Source organism: Onychomys torridus, chromosome 16, assembly GCF_903995425.1.
Source record: "Onychomys torridus chromosome 16, mOncTor1.1, whole genome shotgun sequence".
Classification (NCBI taxonomy): domain Eukaryota; kingdom Metazoa; phylum Chordata; class Mammalia; order Rodentia; family Cricetidae; genus Onychomys; species Onychomys torridus.
In genome coordinates this window covers 62,619,186-62,636,783 of record NC_050458.1, presented here as the reverse complement: position 1 = coordinate 62,636,783, position 17,598 = coordinate 62,619,186, and the positions used below count along the sequence as shown (strand labels likewise).

The following is a 17,598-nucleotide window of genomic DNA, read 5'->3' as shown; positions in this document are numbered from 1 at the left end:
CCAGGCCCACAGCTGGCTCGAATGGGAAGCAGGAGTCTGCACCACAAGCTCGTGGGCCTGGTGAGCCCAGGAGCTACCCTGAGAGCAGGCTTCCGTAGGCCCTAGGTGGCCAGCCAGGGCTGCTTGTGGGCTCCAGGCATTGTTTCTAGATCCCCAGGACCAGAGTGGTACAGAGCATGGGAATGAGAGAATGGCCACTGAGGGTTTGTGGGGCCCAGGAGATTGGGGGCTGAGCAGAGTAGACCAGTTTACCTCTCTGGTCTCTTCCTCCCACCCTGAGCCAGGCTGACTTCATTCCTAGAAGGACAAAGAGTATAGAGCCTAAAACTGCACCACCATCTCAGAAAACCCTATGGCCTTAGCTCCAAGCCAATGGAAAAGCATTCTAGGGGAGACGCCATGCTTACAGACATACGGCTCACTTCTCACCATCAGCAATTGGAAGGGAGCTTGTCTGTAGTCTGTAGACCTCCTTTCTCACCGGTAGAATGGAATCCAGGACCCACCTGGTAGCTCGCCGCCGACAAGCTTACATGAGGAAAAGGTTCCCTGAGGGTGTTTTTACGGATGTTAAATCAGCCCGAGGGTTCAGTAGTCTGTGACGGTGTTCCTGCAGACTAGCCGTCCACCTGACTCTGCTGTGTGTCCCCAGGCTGCCCCGCCCTCCGGCCAGACACACCAGGCTCTCAGTGCCAGCCCATGGATCTGCGAGTGGGCCAGCGGCCCGCAGTGGAGCCCCCCCCCAGAGCCGGCGCTGCTGGCCCTGCAGCACCCCCAGCGCCTGCACCGCCATCTCTTCCTGGCAGGCCTGCAACAGCAACAGCGCTCAGCTGAGCCCATGAGGGTAAAGACAGAACTCCTTAGACACATCCCAGCCTCCGCAGACCTTAGCTCTGCCCTTCACTCCGCCCTCCGGCTCTGTCCACAGCTCTCCATGGACCCACCCATGTCGGAGCTGCAAGGGGGCCAGCAGGAACAGGAGCTGCGGCAACTTCTCAATAAAGACAAGAGCAAGCGAAGTAAGAGTAGGCGTTGTCTCCCCTGGCCACTGCCGGGTGTTCGGGGTCCACCATGGGTCTGGGAGGGGTGCGTGGGAGGGTCACCATTTGCTGGGATGCCCTCTGTCCTGCCTGTGAACAGGAGTCGGGGTGGGAGTGTCTAGAGGCTTGACCGGAGGGGCGGGGGCCTCGGGTGTAGCGCTCTCGCCTGGGGAGTCCCGGAGACGCGGTGTGCTGAAAATGTGGCCTGGGCAGTGGGCAGAGAACGTACCTAAGAGGCTGCCTATCTGCCCGTTGCCAGCCTCCTCATGTCGGTGCCCCTGCAGGTGCGGTAGCCAGCAGCGTGGTCAAGCAGAAGCTGGCTGAGGTGATCTTGAAGAAGCAGCAGGCGGCCCTTGAGAGAACAGTCCATCCCAGCAGCCCCAGTATTCCCTACAGGTAGTTCACTGTTCCTCGGGTCCTTTCTGTACCCCTTCTTCTCCCCATACTCAGCTGTGAGTGTGCTCACTCGTGTGCTTAGGGCCCCTATCCTCCCCAACACCTACCACCTACGTCTTCTGGTGCCCCTAAGTCCCCCTCCACGAGCACCTGCCTCCTCTCTTTAGTTTTCTCCCGAGGCCCTGTACGTGGGCAGAAGTCCTGGTTCCTAGTAAAGGCTCCTGACACCGAGTCTCCAGGGGGCCCTAAGCGCCCAGGCCTGGGTTTTATACCTGGAGCAGACCATCTAATTTAGCATGGGTGACTCACTACTGCCACCTGGAGATGCCGGCTGTCACGCTGACTCCACTGGGCTCAGGAAGGCATCTGTGCAGAGTGAGATTTCAGGGCCTTGGGGCATCATGGGCTTCTGAAGTAGCCTTGCCGCTCCCCCTGCAGAACCCTTGAGCCCCTGGATACAGAGGGTGCTGCCCGCTCCATGCTCAGCAGCTTCCTGCCTCCAGTGACCAGCCTGCCCACTGAAGTCCCGGAACACTTTCCCCTGCGTAAAACAGGTGAGCGGGGGCCGACCTTTGAGGGTTGGAGTAGGCAAAGGGCCTTAGATTTAGGTCAAGTATGGGGTTGAGGGAGGGCTGGGACAGTTGGCACACTAGGTTTTTTTTTTTTTTTACCCCCCTCTGGCTTTGCTTTTTTTTCCTCTTTAACTCCTAGCGGTGGCTGGGAGGGAAATTAAAGGGCACAGAAAAAGCCTGGTGTGGTGGTGCACGCTATTAGTCCCAGCACTCAGTAGGCAGAGGCAGGTGGATCTCTGTGAGTTGAAGGCCAGCCTGGTCTATGTAGTGAGACTCTGTCTCAAAAAAGAAAGAGAGAGAGAGAGAGAGAGAGAGAGAGAGAGAGAGAGAGAGAAGAAAAAGAGAAAGAAGAGAAAGGTAGCTGGCATAGTGATGGAGTGGCACCCCTTCCTCCACAGTGTCTGAGCCCAACCTGAAGCTGCGTTATAAGCCCAAGAAATCCCTGGAGCGGCGCAAGAATCCCCTGCTTAGAAAGGAGAGTGCACCGCCTAGCCTTCGGCGGCGGCCTGCAGAGACCCTTGGAGGTGAGGGCCAACAGGGCCACGGAGGTGCCCTCCTAACCCCTGCTGGTGTTCCCTGGGACCAGGCTCCACCCAGATGGAAGTTCCCACGTGGAACTGCTAAGTGTTGTACGGAGTTGTATCCCACACACCTGCCCGTGAGAGGGCGAGTTGAGGAGAATACCCTAACCCTGTTGGGTCTGTTTGGTTGACTTAACGGGAGCTACATAAAAACAATGGCTGAAGATGTCCTAGGCTGGTGGTGGTTTGGCAGCTTTCCGTTCCTCCAGGAAGAAAGCAGAATGCATCCCAGGAGGGGAGGAGCTGTGCCCGGGAATCCTGCCCAGGGTTGACCACTCCCGACCCTGACTATGCCTTCCTTTTTCCTCTCCCCTCAGATTCCTCCCCCAGTAGCAGCAGTACACCAGCCTCGGGGTGCAGCTCCCCCAATGACAGCGAGCATGGCCCCAACTCTGCTCTGGGCTCCGAGGTAAGGCCTTGCCCGGGCTGCGCTTTCCCGGGGCAGTTCTGAGTCCGGGCCTTTTTCTAGCATGTGGGACCTGGCCTGAGGCTGCGGGGTGTGGGCAGCCCCTAGCAAGGCCTGTAGGGTGTTCTGGGGACAGGCATGCCAGGGGTAGAGTTCCAGGACTGGTGACCGGTCACCCTGCTCCCCATGGCAGGCGCTCTTGGGCCAGCGGCTGCGGCTGCAGGAGACTTCTCTGGCCCCGTTCGCTTTGCCGACCATGTCCTTCCTGCCCGCAATCACACTCGGGTTGCCTGCCCCTGCCAGGGTGAGTGGCTGGGGCACCCTGTCCCCACTCCACACTCCTCCAGCCTCTTTCCTGTCTGTGTCCTGTCGCCTGTCCTTTTATCTTCCTCACCCAGAATCCTGTGCGTGCAACTCTGACTTCTTACCTTTCTTTCAGGCTGATGGTGACCGCAGGACCCATTCGACTTTGGGCCCTCGGGGTCCTGTCCTGGGGAACCCCCATGCTCCGCTTTTCCTGCACCATGGTCTGGAGACAGAGGCTGGGAGCGCCTTACCCTCTCGCCTGCAGCCCATTCTCCTGCTGGATCCCTCAGTCTCCCATACCCCACTGTGGACAGGTGAGTCTTGGGGCTTCTCCCAGAATGGGCAGGATTTGCGCACCCTGCCAAGGGTCTGGGCTCTGGGAAAGACCCGCCTTCTAGTTGTCTGTCTCTCCTTGCCAAGCCCTGCCCCCACTCCATGCCCCGCCTCTTTCCTGGCTCCCAGGACCCCTCCCTTACATTCATCCCATTCTTTCCAGTGCCTGGGCTTGGGCCCTTGCCCTTCCATTTTGCCCAGCCCTTACTGACCACGGAGCGGCTCTCTGGGTCAGGCCTCCACCGGCCACTTAACCGGACCCGCTCAGAGCCCCTGCCCCCCAGCGCCACTGCCTCCCCTCTGCTGGGCCCCCTGCAGCCCCGCCAGGATCGGCTCAAACCTCATGTCCAGCTGATCAAGGTGAGAGGAACTAGGTAGGGGAGGTGCTGAGGGCATGTCCAACTGAGCCCCCGTGGGTTGGAAGAAGGGTGCAGAGGGGGAGGAGAGGCCTGGAGGACAGGAGAAATGGTTGCTGGGGACCTAACAAGATGAATGTGGCCTCACCCAACCCGTGCCCTGCCACCCACCCTCCTTTCTCACTCCCACTTCTCAGCCAGCCATCTCCCCTCCCCAGAGGCCTGCCAAACCTAGCGAGAAGCCCCGACTGCGTCAGATACCCTCAGCAGAGGACCTAGAGACAGACGGTGGGGGAGCGGGGCCTGTGGCAAACGATGGCCTGGAACATAGGCCTCCCACGGGCAGATGCCCTGTTTCTCTGCAGCAGCACCAACAGGTATGGCTGTGCCCAAGGGCTCTGCAGAAAGTTCTCGGAAGACTTGGGGCTTGACATAGGATAGGGAAGGGAAGGGGATACCATAAGACCCACACCAAGGTGCAGATGCACAGATGCGTGTGTGTGTGTGTGTGTGTGTGTGTGTGTGTGTGTGTGTGTTTCCAACGGCATGCACATATACTCCAGCAGTCTGCTTTCTCAAGTAGACCCTGTCCCTATGCCTGCTTCTTGGCTTTTCACAGAGCCACACATATTCCTCCCTTCACACTTCTCCCTACAACTGGCTGTCCTTTAGTCCTGGCTGTCCTGGAACTCACTTTGTAGCCCAGGCTGGCCTCGAACTCAGAGATCCGCTTGCCTCTGCCTCCCGGGTGCTGGGATTAAAGGTGTGCGCCACCACCGTCCGGTCTGGCTGTCTTTTTAATTCCAAGGTAGCTGGGAGAAAAAGCAGGACAACATTTGTCCCCTGGGCTGTAGAGTGACAGCATGGGGGAGAAGGCAGTATTCATTTGCCAGGGCCCCTGCAGCAGGCACTGCACACACAAGTGTCTTGGGAGCCACTTACTGATCACCTTGACGCTTTGAAGGCTGAACAGGTGAAATCAAGGAGTGTGTGTTGGGTGGGGGCACTGTGTGTTCTGAGGGCTGTGAAGGAAGGCGTGCCTGGAGGCCTCTGCTCAAATTCCCTTCTTACAAGGACAGCAAACCTCTTCAATGGAGACTTGATTTCCCCCTGCAAAGAAACTCTCTCCAAAGATGGGGGAGTCTTAAGACTATGAATTTGGGAAACAGGGTTCTACCAGCCGCACCTGGTGGTGACTGTTCCCCACATGTAGTGTCTCAGGCAGGTCCCCTTGTGGGTAGTAGCACAGTCCTAGGAGAGGTGATCTCAGTCAGCATAGACTCAAGGGCCCAAGGAGTTCCTGCAAAATCAGGGCATCAGTCTGGGTGCGGGTCTTCAGGGAGCTGGGAGAGTTGAAAGGCCAGAAGGCACATCTGGAATTTTTCTGGAAAAGGGGGGTCTATCTGGAGGGTCCTTCGTCCTTAAGTGGCCAAATCTGAGAAACTGGAGACTGGCGGTGTGTCTTTCAGGTGCCTCTCTGGGAGCAGCAACATCTAGCTGGGCGGCTCTCCCAGGGAAGCCCCGGGGATCCTGCGCTGCTACCTCTGGCCCAGGTGGGACACCGGCCCCTGTCCAGAACCCAGTCTTCCCCAGCTGCACCCGTCTCCCTGCTGAGCCCAGAGCCCACCTGTCAGACTAAAGTCCTCAACAGCTCAGAGACACCCGCCACAGGTAAGACCGAAAAGAGACTCCCAGGGAGGCAGAAGGAAGTGGCTGGGGCGTGAGTCCGTGACTGTGAGCTGGCTCTCAGACAGTTCCAGAGGCCATAGAGCACTGCCTGAATCTTGTCTGAGCTCCGTGGTGCCCGTGAAGTAGGTGAGGACATCGTGACTCGGGGAAACCTAAGTTGACTTATGGTTAAGGGGCAGAACCGGCAGTTGGGCCTGGATTGGACTTCGAGTCTCCTTCTACCATGACCAGCCCTTTTTAAAACAAAAGCAAAACTATTACTATTGCTGAACTCGTAAAAGGAACTCAAAAGTATTTCAAGTATTTTGAGAAATATCGGGAAATATAAGAATTAAAAAAAAAAAAAATCACCAAGTATCTTATTGCCTGAAAGTCTGTGTATTTCATTCTAGGCTTTAGGTAGCCTCCGTACCTGTCTAATGTCACAGACATGTGAGCTGTACTTTGCACCATGCTCGACTGAGTCCTTTTTAATTTTTGCTAATGGTGCTAGGAATTCAAGTACTAGGATTACAGGTGTGAACCACCATACCCAGCTCAGTTTTTATTTTTTATTTTTTTGTTTTAATGTTTTTTCTTTTTTTAAAATTTTTGTTGTTTTGGTTTGGTTTGTTTTTTGAGACAGGGTTTCTCAGTGTAGCCCTGGCTCTCCTGGAATTTGCTCTGTAGCCCAGGCTGGCCTCAAACTCATAGAGATCCGCCTTCCTCTGCCTCCCGAGTGCTGGAGTTAAAGGTGTGGGCCATCACATAATTTTCTTATGTTCCAGTCTTTACTTCTGCCTGGGATCCTCTCTCCAGGGTCAGGCTTAAGGAGTAGCATTCCTGGGTCAAATAGTGTGAGCATTTTGAAAATCTCCGGTGTCCTGAGATGTGTATACAGTGACCCTCCCACCAGCTGTGTGTATGTACAGGGCCTGTTTCTGGAGGCTTCCATTGGGGTAGGCTGAAATCCAGTTCCTTTGTCCCCCAGAGAGTTGATTCTAGGACTCCAGCCCACCTGATACACAGATACTCAAGTCCTTCATGTAAAACGGCATAGTATTTGCGTTTAACCTATGCATATCTTTCCACATATTTAAATCACTTCTGTTTTGCTTTTAATACCTACCTAGTGCAATGCAGATGCTATGTAAATAGTTTTCATGCTATTTACATAGTGTTTACAAGGTAAACCAGTTTTCTGTGTGTTTTCCATGTGCAGTTGGGAGACTGGCCACACAGCCAGTAACATTGTGGGTACCCCCTCTCCCAGTCTTGAGGGTTCCCTGGGACTCCTTCTCCTCCCTGGGTTGGGACTGTACAAACCCTCTCTGGGTTTGCGTCGACACCCAGAGTGAGATGTCCTTTGTTAAGTCTCTCTGGGTTTAGGGCATGAACTCTCAAGGGCATAGGAGATATGTTGGGCCTTATGAGGAGTAATTGTACCAAGAAGGCAGGGGTCCTGCAGAGCAAGATGAGCTGGCACTGCCCTGGTGTGTACATCAGGTTGTCTGAGGCATCTAGGCATGTGCATAGGGAAACAGAGCTAGCTCTCCACAGAAGGGCTGGGTAGGGGATGCAGGCACGTGTGGCAGTAAGGGATGTGTACATGCCTGGCTCTGTGGGTGTGGGTTGTTCTCCATCTGAAGCCATGGTGGAGTGCCCCCCCCCAACACCCGCCCCATGCCCAGCCCTGATGGCCATTTCTTGCAGGGCTGGTCTACGATTCAGTGATGCTGAAACACCAGTGCTCCTGTGGAGATAACAGCAAACACCCCGAGCATGCAGGCCGCATCCAGAGCATCTGGTCCCGGCTGCAGGAGCGGGGTCTCCGCAGCCAGTGTGAGGTGAGGCAGTGGGGCTGTGCAAGGGAGGGGATGAGAGGCCTTGGGGGTCAACAAGGGATGAGAGAGTGGGTGGTCTGGTGGTGGCAGGGGGGCGAGCAAACCTCAGGAGCTCTGTGGGCCCTTCCTCAGTGTCTCAGAGGCCGGAAGGCCTTCCTAGAAGAACTGCGGTCAGTCCATTCCGAAAGGCATGTGCTTCTCTACGGCACCAACCCCCTCAGCCGCCTCAAACTGGATAACGGGAAGCTGACAGGTAGGGGAGAAAGATGGATGATGTCTGGCCCCGAATCATCCCGAGCTTGCCCATTCTCACCCACTTCTGTGTCCTTGTCTCAGTTGTACCCAGCTTCCTGGACATCCCTATACCAGTTTGCTGCGCTGGTGTTGTTCGTGTGTCCCGTCTGCATCCCCTCCCCCCCTCACTGTCCATCTCCATATCTTCCTGGATTGCTTCTCTTGCCATACTTATTCTTCTTAGGGCCTCTGTGTCCCTCCCTCACGTGACCTGGGTTTCTCCCCACAGGACTCCTGGCACAGCGGATGTTTGTGATGCTACCCTGTGGTGGGGTTGGGGTAAGTATGCCCAGAGATCTCAAGTGGGCATTGCCAAGGGCTTTCAGCCTTAAGTTCAGTTCTCTTGGCCCATTCCCGCCCCTCTGCCACCTGTGGCTTGTGGTTCTTCCAGACTGGGTAGGTCAGGGTCTCTCCCATTACGCTCTTCTGCTGGCTGGAAGCTCCTTATGATAGATGTAGCCCAGTCCCGTTAGCGTCCTGGGAGAGTGGAGCCCAGTGCCTCACAGTTAGAAGGTATTTGGTGGCTGTTGAGTGAGGCTCAAGGCAGGGTGCTCTTAGGGCTTGAGACTGTGTCCCAAGAGTTGGCAGCTCTGCCTGCTCGGGAGTGGGCCTCTCTCAGGCGCTTGAGGTGTGCCCTGCTTGACCTCCAGACCTTGGACTGCCCAGTGTGGGGCTATGGGGTGCCTCCCATGTTCTTAGAGGTTTAGAACTTCCCTACCCAAGACACAGCCTTCCAGCCCCCCAGCTTTGCTCACCTCTCCCTCACCTGGTAGAGGTCTTTCTGCTACCTCTGGCATGGCCCTCCCTGCCTCCAAAGGTCCCTGTCATGGTGCCAGGCAAGGTGTGTGGAGACGAGATGGAGGCTGAGTACAGGAAGGCAGTGGGAGCGGCCAGGGGGGCTGCTGGGGAGACAGTCAGCGCCCTGTTCACAACTCCCCATTTCTTGCCACTTTCTGGTTTTTCCAACTGTTGTTGCTTCTGTGTCCTCCCCCCTCCCTCCTCCCTCTCTGTCCTTCTCTCTCTCTCTCTCTCTCCAGCCTCTTGCGACTCTTTCTGCCTTCTTCGCCTCTCTCGGTCCGCCTCGCCCTTCCCATCTCCCCATCATGGCCCCCGGCCCCTCCCTAGCCTTGAGGCCCAGGGACTGGGTTTGGGGGGCCTCCCAGCCTGGGCTAGGGGCCCTGAGTGGAAGACAGTGGTGCAGACGGTCCCTCCAGCTCCGAGCATCCCGCAGGGCCTGAGCAGAATCAGCTGGGGCTTAAAACCCCTCCCGGCCCAAACCCCAATCCCGCCCAGGTAACGCCATGCCCCCTCCCCTGACTGGGGAGGCAGAGTGCTGGCCACACACGAGCTGGTGCTGGGAAGAAATCCTGCTGGGACTGGGGGACACAGGAGGCCTTGCCTTTGGGCGGTGGGGCACTGGGGAGGCAGCTTTGTCTGCCCAGCTCCCTGCCCCTGGGGTCCTGGCCATGGGGTGGGTACTGCCTCACTGGGCCCTGTCTCCTGCGGAAAGCATAGGATGATGCAGTCCCTGACCCTGGCCCCTGCAGGTAGACACTGACACCATCTGGAACGAGCTGCATTCCTCCAATGCAGCCCGCTGGGCCGCAGGCAGCGTCACCGACCTTGCCTTCAAAGTAGCTTCCCGAGAGCTAAAGGTAAGAAGTTTAGATTAAAGGCCGGCAAACCACAGAGGAGGTCCCGGGGTGGTAGTGGAGGGTCTAGACCTCTCATTCCTTGTGAATATTGCTACAAGGTTTTGAAAGGGAAATCAGGGCTGAAACCAAGGTAAGGCGTAACCCCTAAGTTTATGTCACTTAGGTAGTCAAGCCACTCGGCACTAGGGACGGTCCTGATCATCTGAGATCACTTAAGGCCAGTTTCGTGGCTATAGGTGCATCATGGCCATTTTTGAGTACCACGGGCCCATTTAGTGATGGGATCCTGCACATTAGGTTGGGGTTATGCTTGTTGCTCTAAGACAGGTGCTTTGGGGTGATGGGCCTGAAGCTCACAGCCTCATTGTCTGAGCGCTCACAGGCCAAGGAAGGCACTGTGCCCTTGGCATCATGAGGGCTTGGCGGCACTTGGCAATCGCCCCGATTTTAAAATCCCCGCGCTACTGTTTGCAGCCACGTAACGTGGGTTATTTAATTCACTGTGGCTTGGGTTCTCAACTATAAATTGGCGGTGGTAACATTTATGATCTACAGATTCTGTGAGAGGCAAATGCGGTGTACAGGAAGTATGTGGACACTCCGGTGGGATGCTGGCACTCATGCCTTTGACTCCTTAGGGAAAGAGGCTGGGACGAGAAACAGGCTCAGGCAACTGTGGGTGGAGAGGTGGCTGTTTGAGTGACATGTGCCTTTCCCCTTCCAGAATGGTTTTGCTGTGGTGCGGCCCCCAGGACACCATGCAGATCATTCCACAGCCATGTAAGGCGATGGGAAGGCGGGCCTGTGTGGTGTGAGGTGGGGGCAGCCTCCAGAGCCTTCCTGTAGGCAGAAAAGGGTGGGGATGGATTGGCCGGACCCTCTCTCCTTCCTCCAGGGGCTTCTGCTTCTTCAACTCCGTGGCCATCGCCTGCCGACAGCTACAAGAGCAAGGCAAGGCCTGCAAGATCCTCATCGTAGACTGGGTAGGTCCCGGTTCCCGGTGTTACCAGACGGAGGCCTGCCGGCACAACCCAGAGGGAGGCTGGTCTTAGAGATGTGCCTGCGGGTCCGAGTTTGGCGTTAGCCTCTAGCTCATGAAAGTTTGGGAGAATGCAGCACCCATATCATAGAACCGTCAGGAGGCCCAGGAAGATGGTTTGTGGGAGGTGTTGGTGTTCATAGGCTTCTGCAGGGGACGGGGGTTCTCATGTGCCGCCATTAACCTCTGTCAGCTTCTTTTTGGCAGAGCGAGCCATTTCCTCTCCACACAGTAACCATGCCAGCCGTATCTGATAGCATCAGTCTGTCAGTCATATCTAGACGCTGACAATTTTCTCCCTGGTCCTGCCTGTAGCCCATTTCACAGATGAGGAAAGTACACACAGAGATTACTGTCTTTAAGTAGTCACTCACCTCATGAGATGTAAGACCAAGATTGGAGCCCAGGCCAGTTAGCTCTAGAGTGTATGCATCTAACTACCGTGACTCATCTGCATGGACAGATGTGAAAGGGGCATTTCTAAGCAGACGCTGAGAACAGTGGGGGAATTTTGCACATGGGAACCTGTGTGTGGTCTTGTGAGTCAAGGGCAGAGGCCAGCACTTCCTAGAGGACTGGATCCGGGTCCCTTTAAGCTTGATCACTGACCACATGATCTGCCTCATGACTTGTGCAAGGCACAGTGGGAAGACTGTGTCCACACAGAGGTGATTTATACATGTCTCTCTTTCTTTCACACACACACGACTCACATACAATCTATATAGAGAGTCTTTGCCAGGTATGGTGACAATAATCCCAGTACTTGAGAAGCAGAGGCAGGTAGGTCTCTGTGAGCTCAAGGCCAGCCTGGTCTACATAGTGAGACCTTATCTCAAGACAGGATGTCTTTCCATTTGGAGAGGGGGATCCCTGCCAGATAGTTGGGGCAACTCAGTCATGTGATCCTAGAAACTGTAGTTTCCTGACCTACGTCAGCCTAACATCTCAGTACTTGGAATGGTACCGACCTTGAAATCCTTCCAGTGTGTCCTTACCTCCATCTTTCTGCTTCTGGACCTCCCCAATCAACTGTCTGCTGCGTTGTACAGGATGTTCACCATGGCAACGGCACACAGCAAACTTTCTACCAGGACTCCAGCGTGCTGTACATTTCCCTGCATCGCCATGATGACGGCAACTTCTTCCCAGGCAGTGGGGCTGTGGATGAGGTAACTGCCAGCTGGGTTGGCATCTTCCGGCACATTCATTTTCTTCCTGGACCCTCTCTGCCCCTGTCTTGTGTGGTCCTGAGCAAGCAGCTTACCCTTTCTGGGCCTCGGCTCCCAGAAGTGAAGAAGTTGGATGAACTTGGGACTGTTCTCCTCATGTCTTCCTTCCATCTCGTGTTCCAGGTGGGGACCGGCAATGGCGAAGGCTTCAATGTCAATGTGGCTTGGGCTGGGGGCTTGGATCCACCCATGGGGGATCCTGAGTACCTGGCTGCCTTCAGGTAAGTCCTCGGGGGTCTAGAGGAAGCCAGTCCATCCAGACTGCCCCTCATCCCTTTTCCACAGCCCTAGGTTGGAAGCCCTAGGAAGCCCAGTTGGCTTGTTAATCTGTTCATGTTTGGTTACTAGTCATTGTAAGCTGGCTCCAGTAAGAAAATAGGACACACACGAGAATGAGAAAGTCAGAGTCACACCTCCTGGGGACATTTGGGTAGAGCAAATCTGCCACATTTAGTCAAAAAATGCTGCCTGGAGGTGGTGGGGTCTCAGGCGAGAGTAAAAACTTGGTGTCCTTAAATGCTGTCCACAAGGAGGGATGGGTTTACTTTAGACACTGCTCTGGAAAGGGCTTTGGGCTCTTGTAAGGAGTCCTGATCTCCTTCAACCCAGTCTGTTTCTAGGGAAAACGGAACCCTACAATTAGACCCAGAAGTCTTTTTCTGGAGGTTTTCTCCATGAGAATTAATTCTTCAGGCGCCCTGAGTGGGACTTCCTGGTGTCTGTGCCGAGCTTAAATGCCTAAATTGGGACACCAGCACTGGGTTTGGGGCAGGCAGAGGGAAGAAGGTGAAGGATGGAACGTGGCAGCTCAGGACGTCAGGTCTAGTCGTCCTGGTTTACTCTCAAGTGGCGAGTTGCCTGGGTCAGCTCTAAACTTAGTGCGCTCAGCTTCAGCCAAAGTGCCAAGTGTTTCCAGTCCCTGAGGCTTAGTGAGCAGGGCAAGCCTAAGTGCAGCTGGCTGTGAATCACAAGACGTGCATGCCAACACGTATGTCTTCTATCCCATCATAGTCTTCTTGGCCTCCGTTCTGCCCCTTGTTAGTGAAATTCTCTATGTGGCTGAGTTCTGAGGCTGGTGTACCAGAGCCACAGCCAGGGTGAAGGAGATCAGGACATTGGCTAATCCCATTAGGAGACTGTCTTGGTGCCCTCAGTGAAGTGGGCAGGCGGGGCTAACATGGGCTGCTGTGTGCCATGTGCTGGGCCCAAGTGGATGACGCCTCTCTTTGCAACTTCAGGACAGTGGTGATGCCCATTGCCCGAGAGTTCGCTCCAGACCTGGTCCTGGTGTCCGCTGGGTTTGATGCTGCTGAGGGTCACCCAGCCCCGCTGGGTGGCTACCATGTTTCTGCCAAATGTAAGGGGGCCCCAGCTGTGGGGGAGATGTGGGGAATAAGCCAGGCTGTCTGGGGACAGGAATATGCTGCCAAAATGAAAGGGGCAGGAAGCAGCTAGCACAGTCTAGGGCCACGTGTAAGGTCTGGAGCAGGGCTGCAGGCCCTGGAATTCCCTGGGTTCTCCCAGCCTAGCACAGCACAGGACCAGGCCACATCTCCATGGGTCAGACCCCTGGAGACTTAGGTCTACCAGATGGAAGTCCAGTTGTAGAAGCCAGGCTTCCAGACTGGGCCGTTCAGCTGCTTCAGAGGAAGTTAGAAGAGCCGCGTTCTCAGAATAGACGGTCAGTGTGGCCCACTCGGCCACAGGGCCTGGGAACAAAGAGGTGGCCCAGTGCGAGAGACTGGGGCTGGAGGTGATGATGCTGGGATTCAAGTCTCAGCCCTGCCACCTCCAGCTGTGGGACCCTGTAAGACCCTTAACTTCTCCGAACTTGGAATGAAGCCTATGAATGGGTTTCGCATGGGGGTCTCATCTTTAAGACACTGTCTACAAAGGAGGTAGCAAGCAGGGAAATGACAGAGGTCGGGAATGGGTCTGCCTCTCTCTGCTTCAGCCCTCTGCTCTTTCTCCCACCTCATCCGTCTAGGTTTTGGGTACATGACACAGCAGCTAATGACCTTGGCAGGAGGTGCAGTGGTGTTGGCCTTAGAGGGTGGTCATGACCTCACAGCCATCTGTGATGCCTCTGAGGCCTGTGTGGCTGCTCTTCTGGGCAACAAGGTAAGCTTCTGGACCCCCAGCTATCTGTACTTTAATGAGGCAGATGTTCCTGACTCTCCCTGCTCCCAGACAAGAGCAGGTAGAGAAGATGAGAAGGGGTGTGGCTGGGATGAGATGGTAGAGTGGAAACCTTCCCAGGTCAGGTCGAGGGCCAGTGTCTTCTGACCTCAGAGAGCCAGCAGCTCATGTCTGTTTGTGCAGGCTGAGCCTGGGGTCCCTGGGGTCTCTGATGGAGTGTTTCTGTAGGTGGATCCCCTTTCAGAAGAAGGCTGGAAACAGAAACCCAACCCCAATGCCATCCGCTCTCTGGAAGCTGTGATCAGGGTGCACAGTGAGTTTTGACCTGGGATACTTGTTGGGTCCAAACATGAGAGCCTCCAGGGTTCACCATCCCACTGGCAAAAGTCTCAGAGATCCAGTGCCAGCCAGGCCGGAGGCACACTGACAGCCTCAAATACTATTCCCAGGGACCGCTCCAGGAGTAATGGTGGGCATATCCCCATGAGTGGGTGTCCTCTTAGCCCTCCAGTTGGACCAAGCATGGACACAACAGTGGCTTCCTTAGGGCCGGGACTGGCCTCCCATCTCTGGCTATAATCTTGGGCCAGGGGCCACACTGACACTACCACTCAGGCCTTGTTTGCCAAAAAGGCTTGGTTTAACCTCGTCAGTGCTGGTCATGGTGACTGCAGAGCTGTGGGGAGGGCCTACCTGGGTCTCAGAATATAATCCACATTTGGAAAACATGTTAAAAAAGATTCAACTTCAACTAGGCATCTATCTGTTGAGCGTTTTCTGTGAAGGTCCCAAACCTCCACTGGGATACAAAGATGAATAAAGCAGATTCCCCATATCTGGGGTTCGGTTGGGGAGACAGACACATAACCACAGATGTAGCTGCCTATGGAATCTCCCATGGGCCAGCTCTGCACTGAGCTAACTGGTCCATGTCTATCACTGTCTCAGAACGGCAGGAAGATAAGTGTTCCATGGACCAGAAGTGGCTGTGCAGAGCAGCCGTGAGGATGTTTGCCCCTGCTCTGTGCCATGATTGTCTTACCTCCCACCCACACGCCACCCCTTTTCAGTACTAGTGATTGAACCCGGGGTCTTCCACATGCTGGACTTTCACTCTACTGCTGAGCTCCAGCCCCAGCTCTTGGGTTGTTTAGTTTTGTTGGATACAGGGTCTCACTATGTAGCCCAAGCTACCTTCTAGTGTATGAACCTCCTATCTCAGCCTCTACCTGCTGGAATTACAGGAATTTACTACCATGCCTGGCCTCCTAGGGGTAGCCTGAGCACTGTGGAGGCCACATGAGAGGGACCCTGTGCTCTAGGAAACCAAGGCACAGAGGCATATGAGCAAATCTTGACATAAACCTGATGTAAAGACAAGTGGACCCGCCTGGTGCTTTTAGAATCTACACACCTATGGAATGGTCTTTTATTATTTATTTTTGGATTTTGAGACACGGCCCATATAGTCCTGGCTGTCCTGTGGAACTCATTATATAAACCAGACTGGCCTTGAACTTAGTGATCCAACTGCCTCAGCCTTCTGAGTGCTAGGATTAAGTGTGTCTGGTTTATTTTTTACTTTTTAATTATTTTTTTTATGTGTATGGGTATTTTGTCTGCGTGTATGGCCATATACAATATGCATGCAATGCCCTTATAGGCCAGAGGAGGGCATCAGAATCTCTAGAACCCAAGTTTCAGAATGTTGTGTGCTACCACGTAGGTGCTGAGAATCAAACCCAGGTCCTCTGGAAGAGCAGTCTCTTAACTGCTTATCTAAGTTCACCAGCCCTCTAGAATTTTAGCCAAGGAGGGTAGGAAAGGGGCTTGGTTATCTGTGAAGATAGCCTCATAGCCATGTTGAATCTGCTGTTACCCAGGGCTGTAGGGAAGGGGTAAGTTGGGAGATGTCTTGCTGAGAGGTGAGGGCAGGAAGGGGAGTTGACCCCAAGCTGATGACGTGGCCACTATTCTTGGGCTCTGGCCCGTGTCCGTAGCCTTGTATCAGTCTAGGATATAGCTCAAACAGCTTGTCTTTCTGACCCAGCTTCTTGTCCTAGGGAAATACTGGGGCTGCATGCAGCACTTGGCCTCCCGTCCAGATTCTTGGCTGCCCAGAATGCCAGGGGCTGATGCAGAAGTGGAAGCCGTGACCGCACTGGCATCCCTCTCCGTGGGCATCCTGGCTGAAGACAGGTGATGCCAGACCCCCAGCCCTTAGGCCCATGGCCTTCTAATACCTTTGGATCCTCCCAGCTCGAAGACCCCAGACTCTCACGCAGCCGAAGACCCCAGACTCTCATGCAGCTAATAGTCTCAGGCCTTTGAAGTAGGGCTGTGAGGGTAAGGCCGCTGAGGCCATGCCCGCAGCCCTCCGGCCTTCCAACACCCTGCCCTTGCCCCACTCAGGCCCTCAGAGCAGCTGGTGGAAGAAGAAGAACCGATGAATCTCTAGGACGTCAGGACAGATCCCCTTCAGACGTGGCTCTCCTCGCCTCTCGGTCAACCCTGCTCCTGGGTCTGCAGAGACCCTCTGGGCAGGTAGTCAGGTCCAGAGCACAGCCTACCCTGACAGCTACCCCAGGGAACTTGAGAAGGCCTCTGGGTCTGGGATGGGGACCAGGAAGGATCCTGGGAGGAGGTGGGCTGGGCACTAAGGCTCAGCTGGGCTCTTCTAGAACAGATCCAGCCCCCTGGTGTCCAGGCCCCTAGCTGAGGCCTCCATCCCTCAGGACTGCACAGAGGAGGGTTGCTTCAGGTGGGCCCACCACTACCACTGTTCTTAACTTGGAAGACCCGGTTTTGCACACCGCCCCAGGCTCCATACAGAAATGTGAACTTGGCCTCAGCCAGGGCGGCCCTTCCCAGGTTCTGAAGGGCTAGGGGAATAGGAGGGGCCCCGGGTCCCCTGTTCCTGAGTACAGGAGAGTTCCTCTCACCTCCTCCTCAGTTGTCTTCTGGTAGCACTGCTGGGCTCAGAGGGCCCTTCTGAGCTGCTCTCCCTGTGAGTAGTCAGTCACCAGCAAGCCTCCCATCTGGTCACTGTCCTGCCAGAGGCCACCCTATGTGGACCATCTCAGTGCCCTGGTGCAGCAGACAGGTGCTCTCCGAGTCCTGTGCTTCCTGACCCAATGGTGCCAAACCTTCATCTCCCCTTAAAAGCACAACACAGTCCCAGGGATGCCTGGCCACTGCTCCCAGTGTGAGCCTGCCTTCTGTTTCTGGGGTTTCCCCCACCTCAGCTCTGACTGCTGCCCCACATAGGACTAGCTTGACGGAGGCAGGATAAAGTAGGAGAGTAGACAGACATGGAGGTGGGAAGGCCACCCCAAAAGTCTTCAAGGCTTTTGAGGTCTAGGCCTGGGGCCAAGAAAGAGTATTTGTGCGTATGTGTGTGCACGTGTGCGTGCAAGAGTGTGTGTGTGTGTGTGTGTGTGTGTGTGTGTGTGTCTTCCCAAGACCTGCCATACCTTGTGTATGTATGCATGTTTTTGTAAAAAAGAAAAAAAAAATGGAAAAAAAAAACCTGAACAATAAATGTTTTATTTGCTTTAAAGTCTTTGTGAGTATGCCTCCTGGATGTTAGTGAAACATCATCATCAGTGGGGTGGGTGTGCACCCAGCAGCCTGCAATGGGCTGAGAAAGGGGGCAAGTTTGGGCCGAACTCAGACTCTCTAGTTCCTTACCCTCCCACGGTTACTGCGTGCAGGAAGAACCCACTCCAAATCTATGC

At 55.0% G+C, this 17,598-nt stretch overlaps 1 protein-coding gene across 1 annotated transcript in view; it reads left to right on the top strand.

Annotated features, from left to right (window-relative positions):
- The window catches only part of Hdac7 (histone deacetylase 7), a 35,671-nt gene extending 18,374 nt beyond the window's left edge, over window positions 1–17,297 (top strand). The window contains 25 exon segments of the mRNA XM_036208222.1: window positions 653–735; window positions 737–844; window positions 929–1,019; window positions 1,325–1,436; window positions 1,875–1,990; window positions 2,407–2,532; window positions 2,907–2,998; window positions 3,189–3,299; window positions 3,435–3,615; window positions 3,798–3,994; window positions 4,188–4,367; window positions 5,460–5,661; window positions 7,372–7,505; window positions 7,635–7,755; window positions 8,026–8,075; window positions 9,344–9,451; window positions 10,176–10,231; window positions 10,347–10,434; window positions 11,543–11,662; window positions 11,846–11,943; window positions 12,961–13,079; window positions 13,710–13,843; window positions 14,090–14,174; window positions 15,925–16,060; window positions 16,274–17,297. Of these exon segments, the coding sequence (XP_036064115.1) occupies window positions 700–735; window positions 737–844; window positions 929–1,019; window positions 1,325–1,436; window positions 1,875–1,990; window positions 2,407–2,532; window positions 2,907–2,998; window positions 3,189–3,299; window positions 3,435–3,615; window positions 3,798–3,994; window positions 4,188–4,367; window positions 5,460–5,661; window positions 7,372–7,505; window positions 7,635–7,755; window positions 8,026–8,075; window positions 9,344–9,451; window positions 10,176–10,231; window positions 10,347–10,434; window positions 11,543–11,662; window positions 11,846–11,943; window positions 12,961–13,079; window positions 13,710–13,843; window positions 14,090–14,174; window positions 15,925–16,060; window positions 16,274–16,319 (2,847 nt within the window). The 5' untranslated portion in view covers window positions 653–699 and the 3' untranslated portion in view covers window positions 16,320–17,297.
- The last annotated feature ends 301 nt before the right edge of the window (window positions 17,298–17,598 follow it).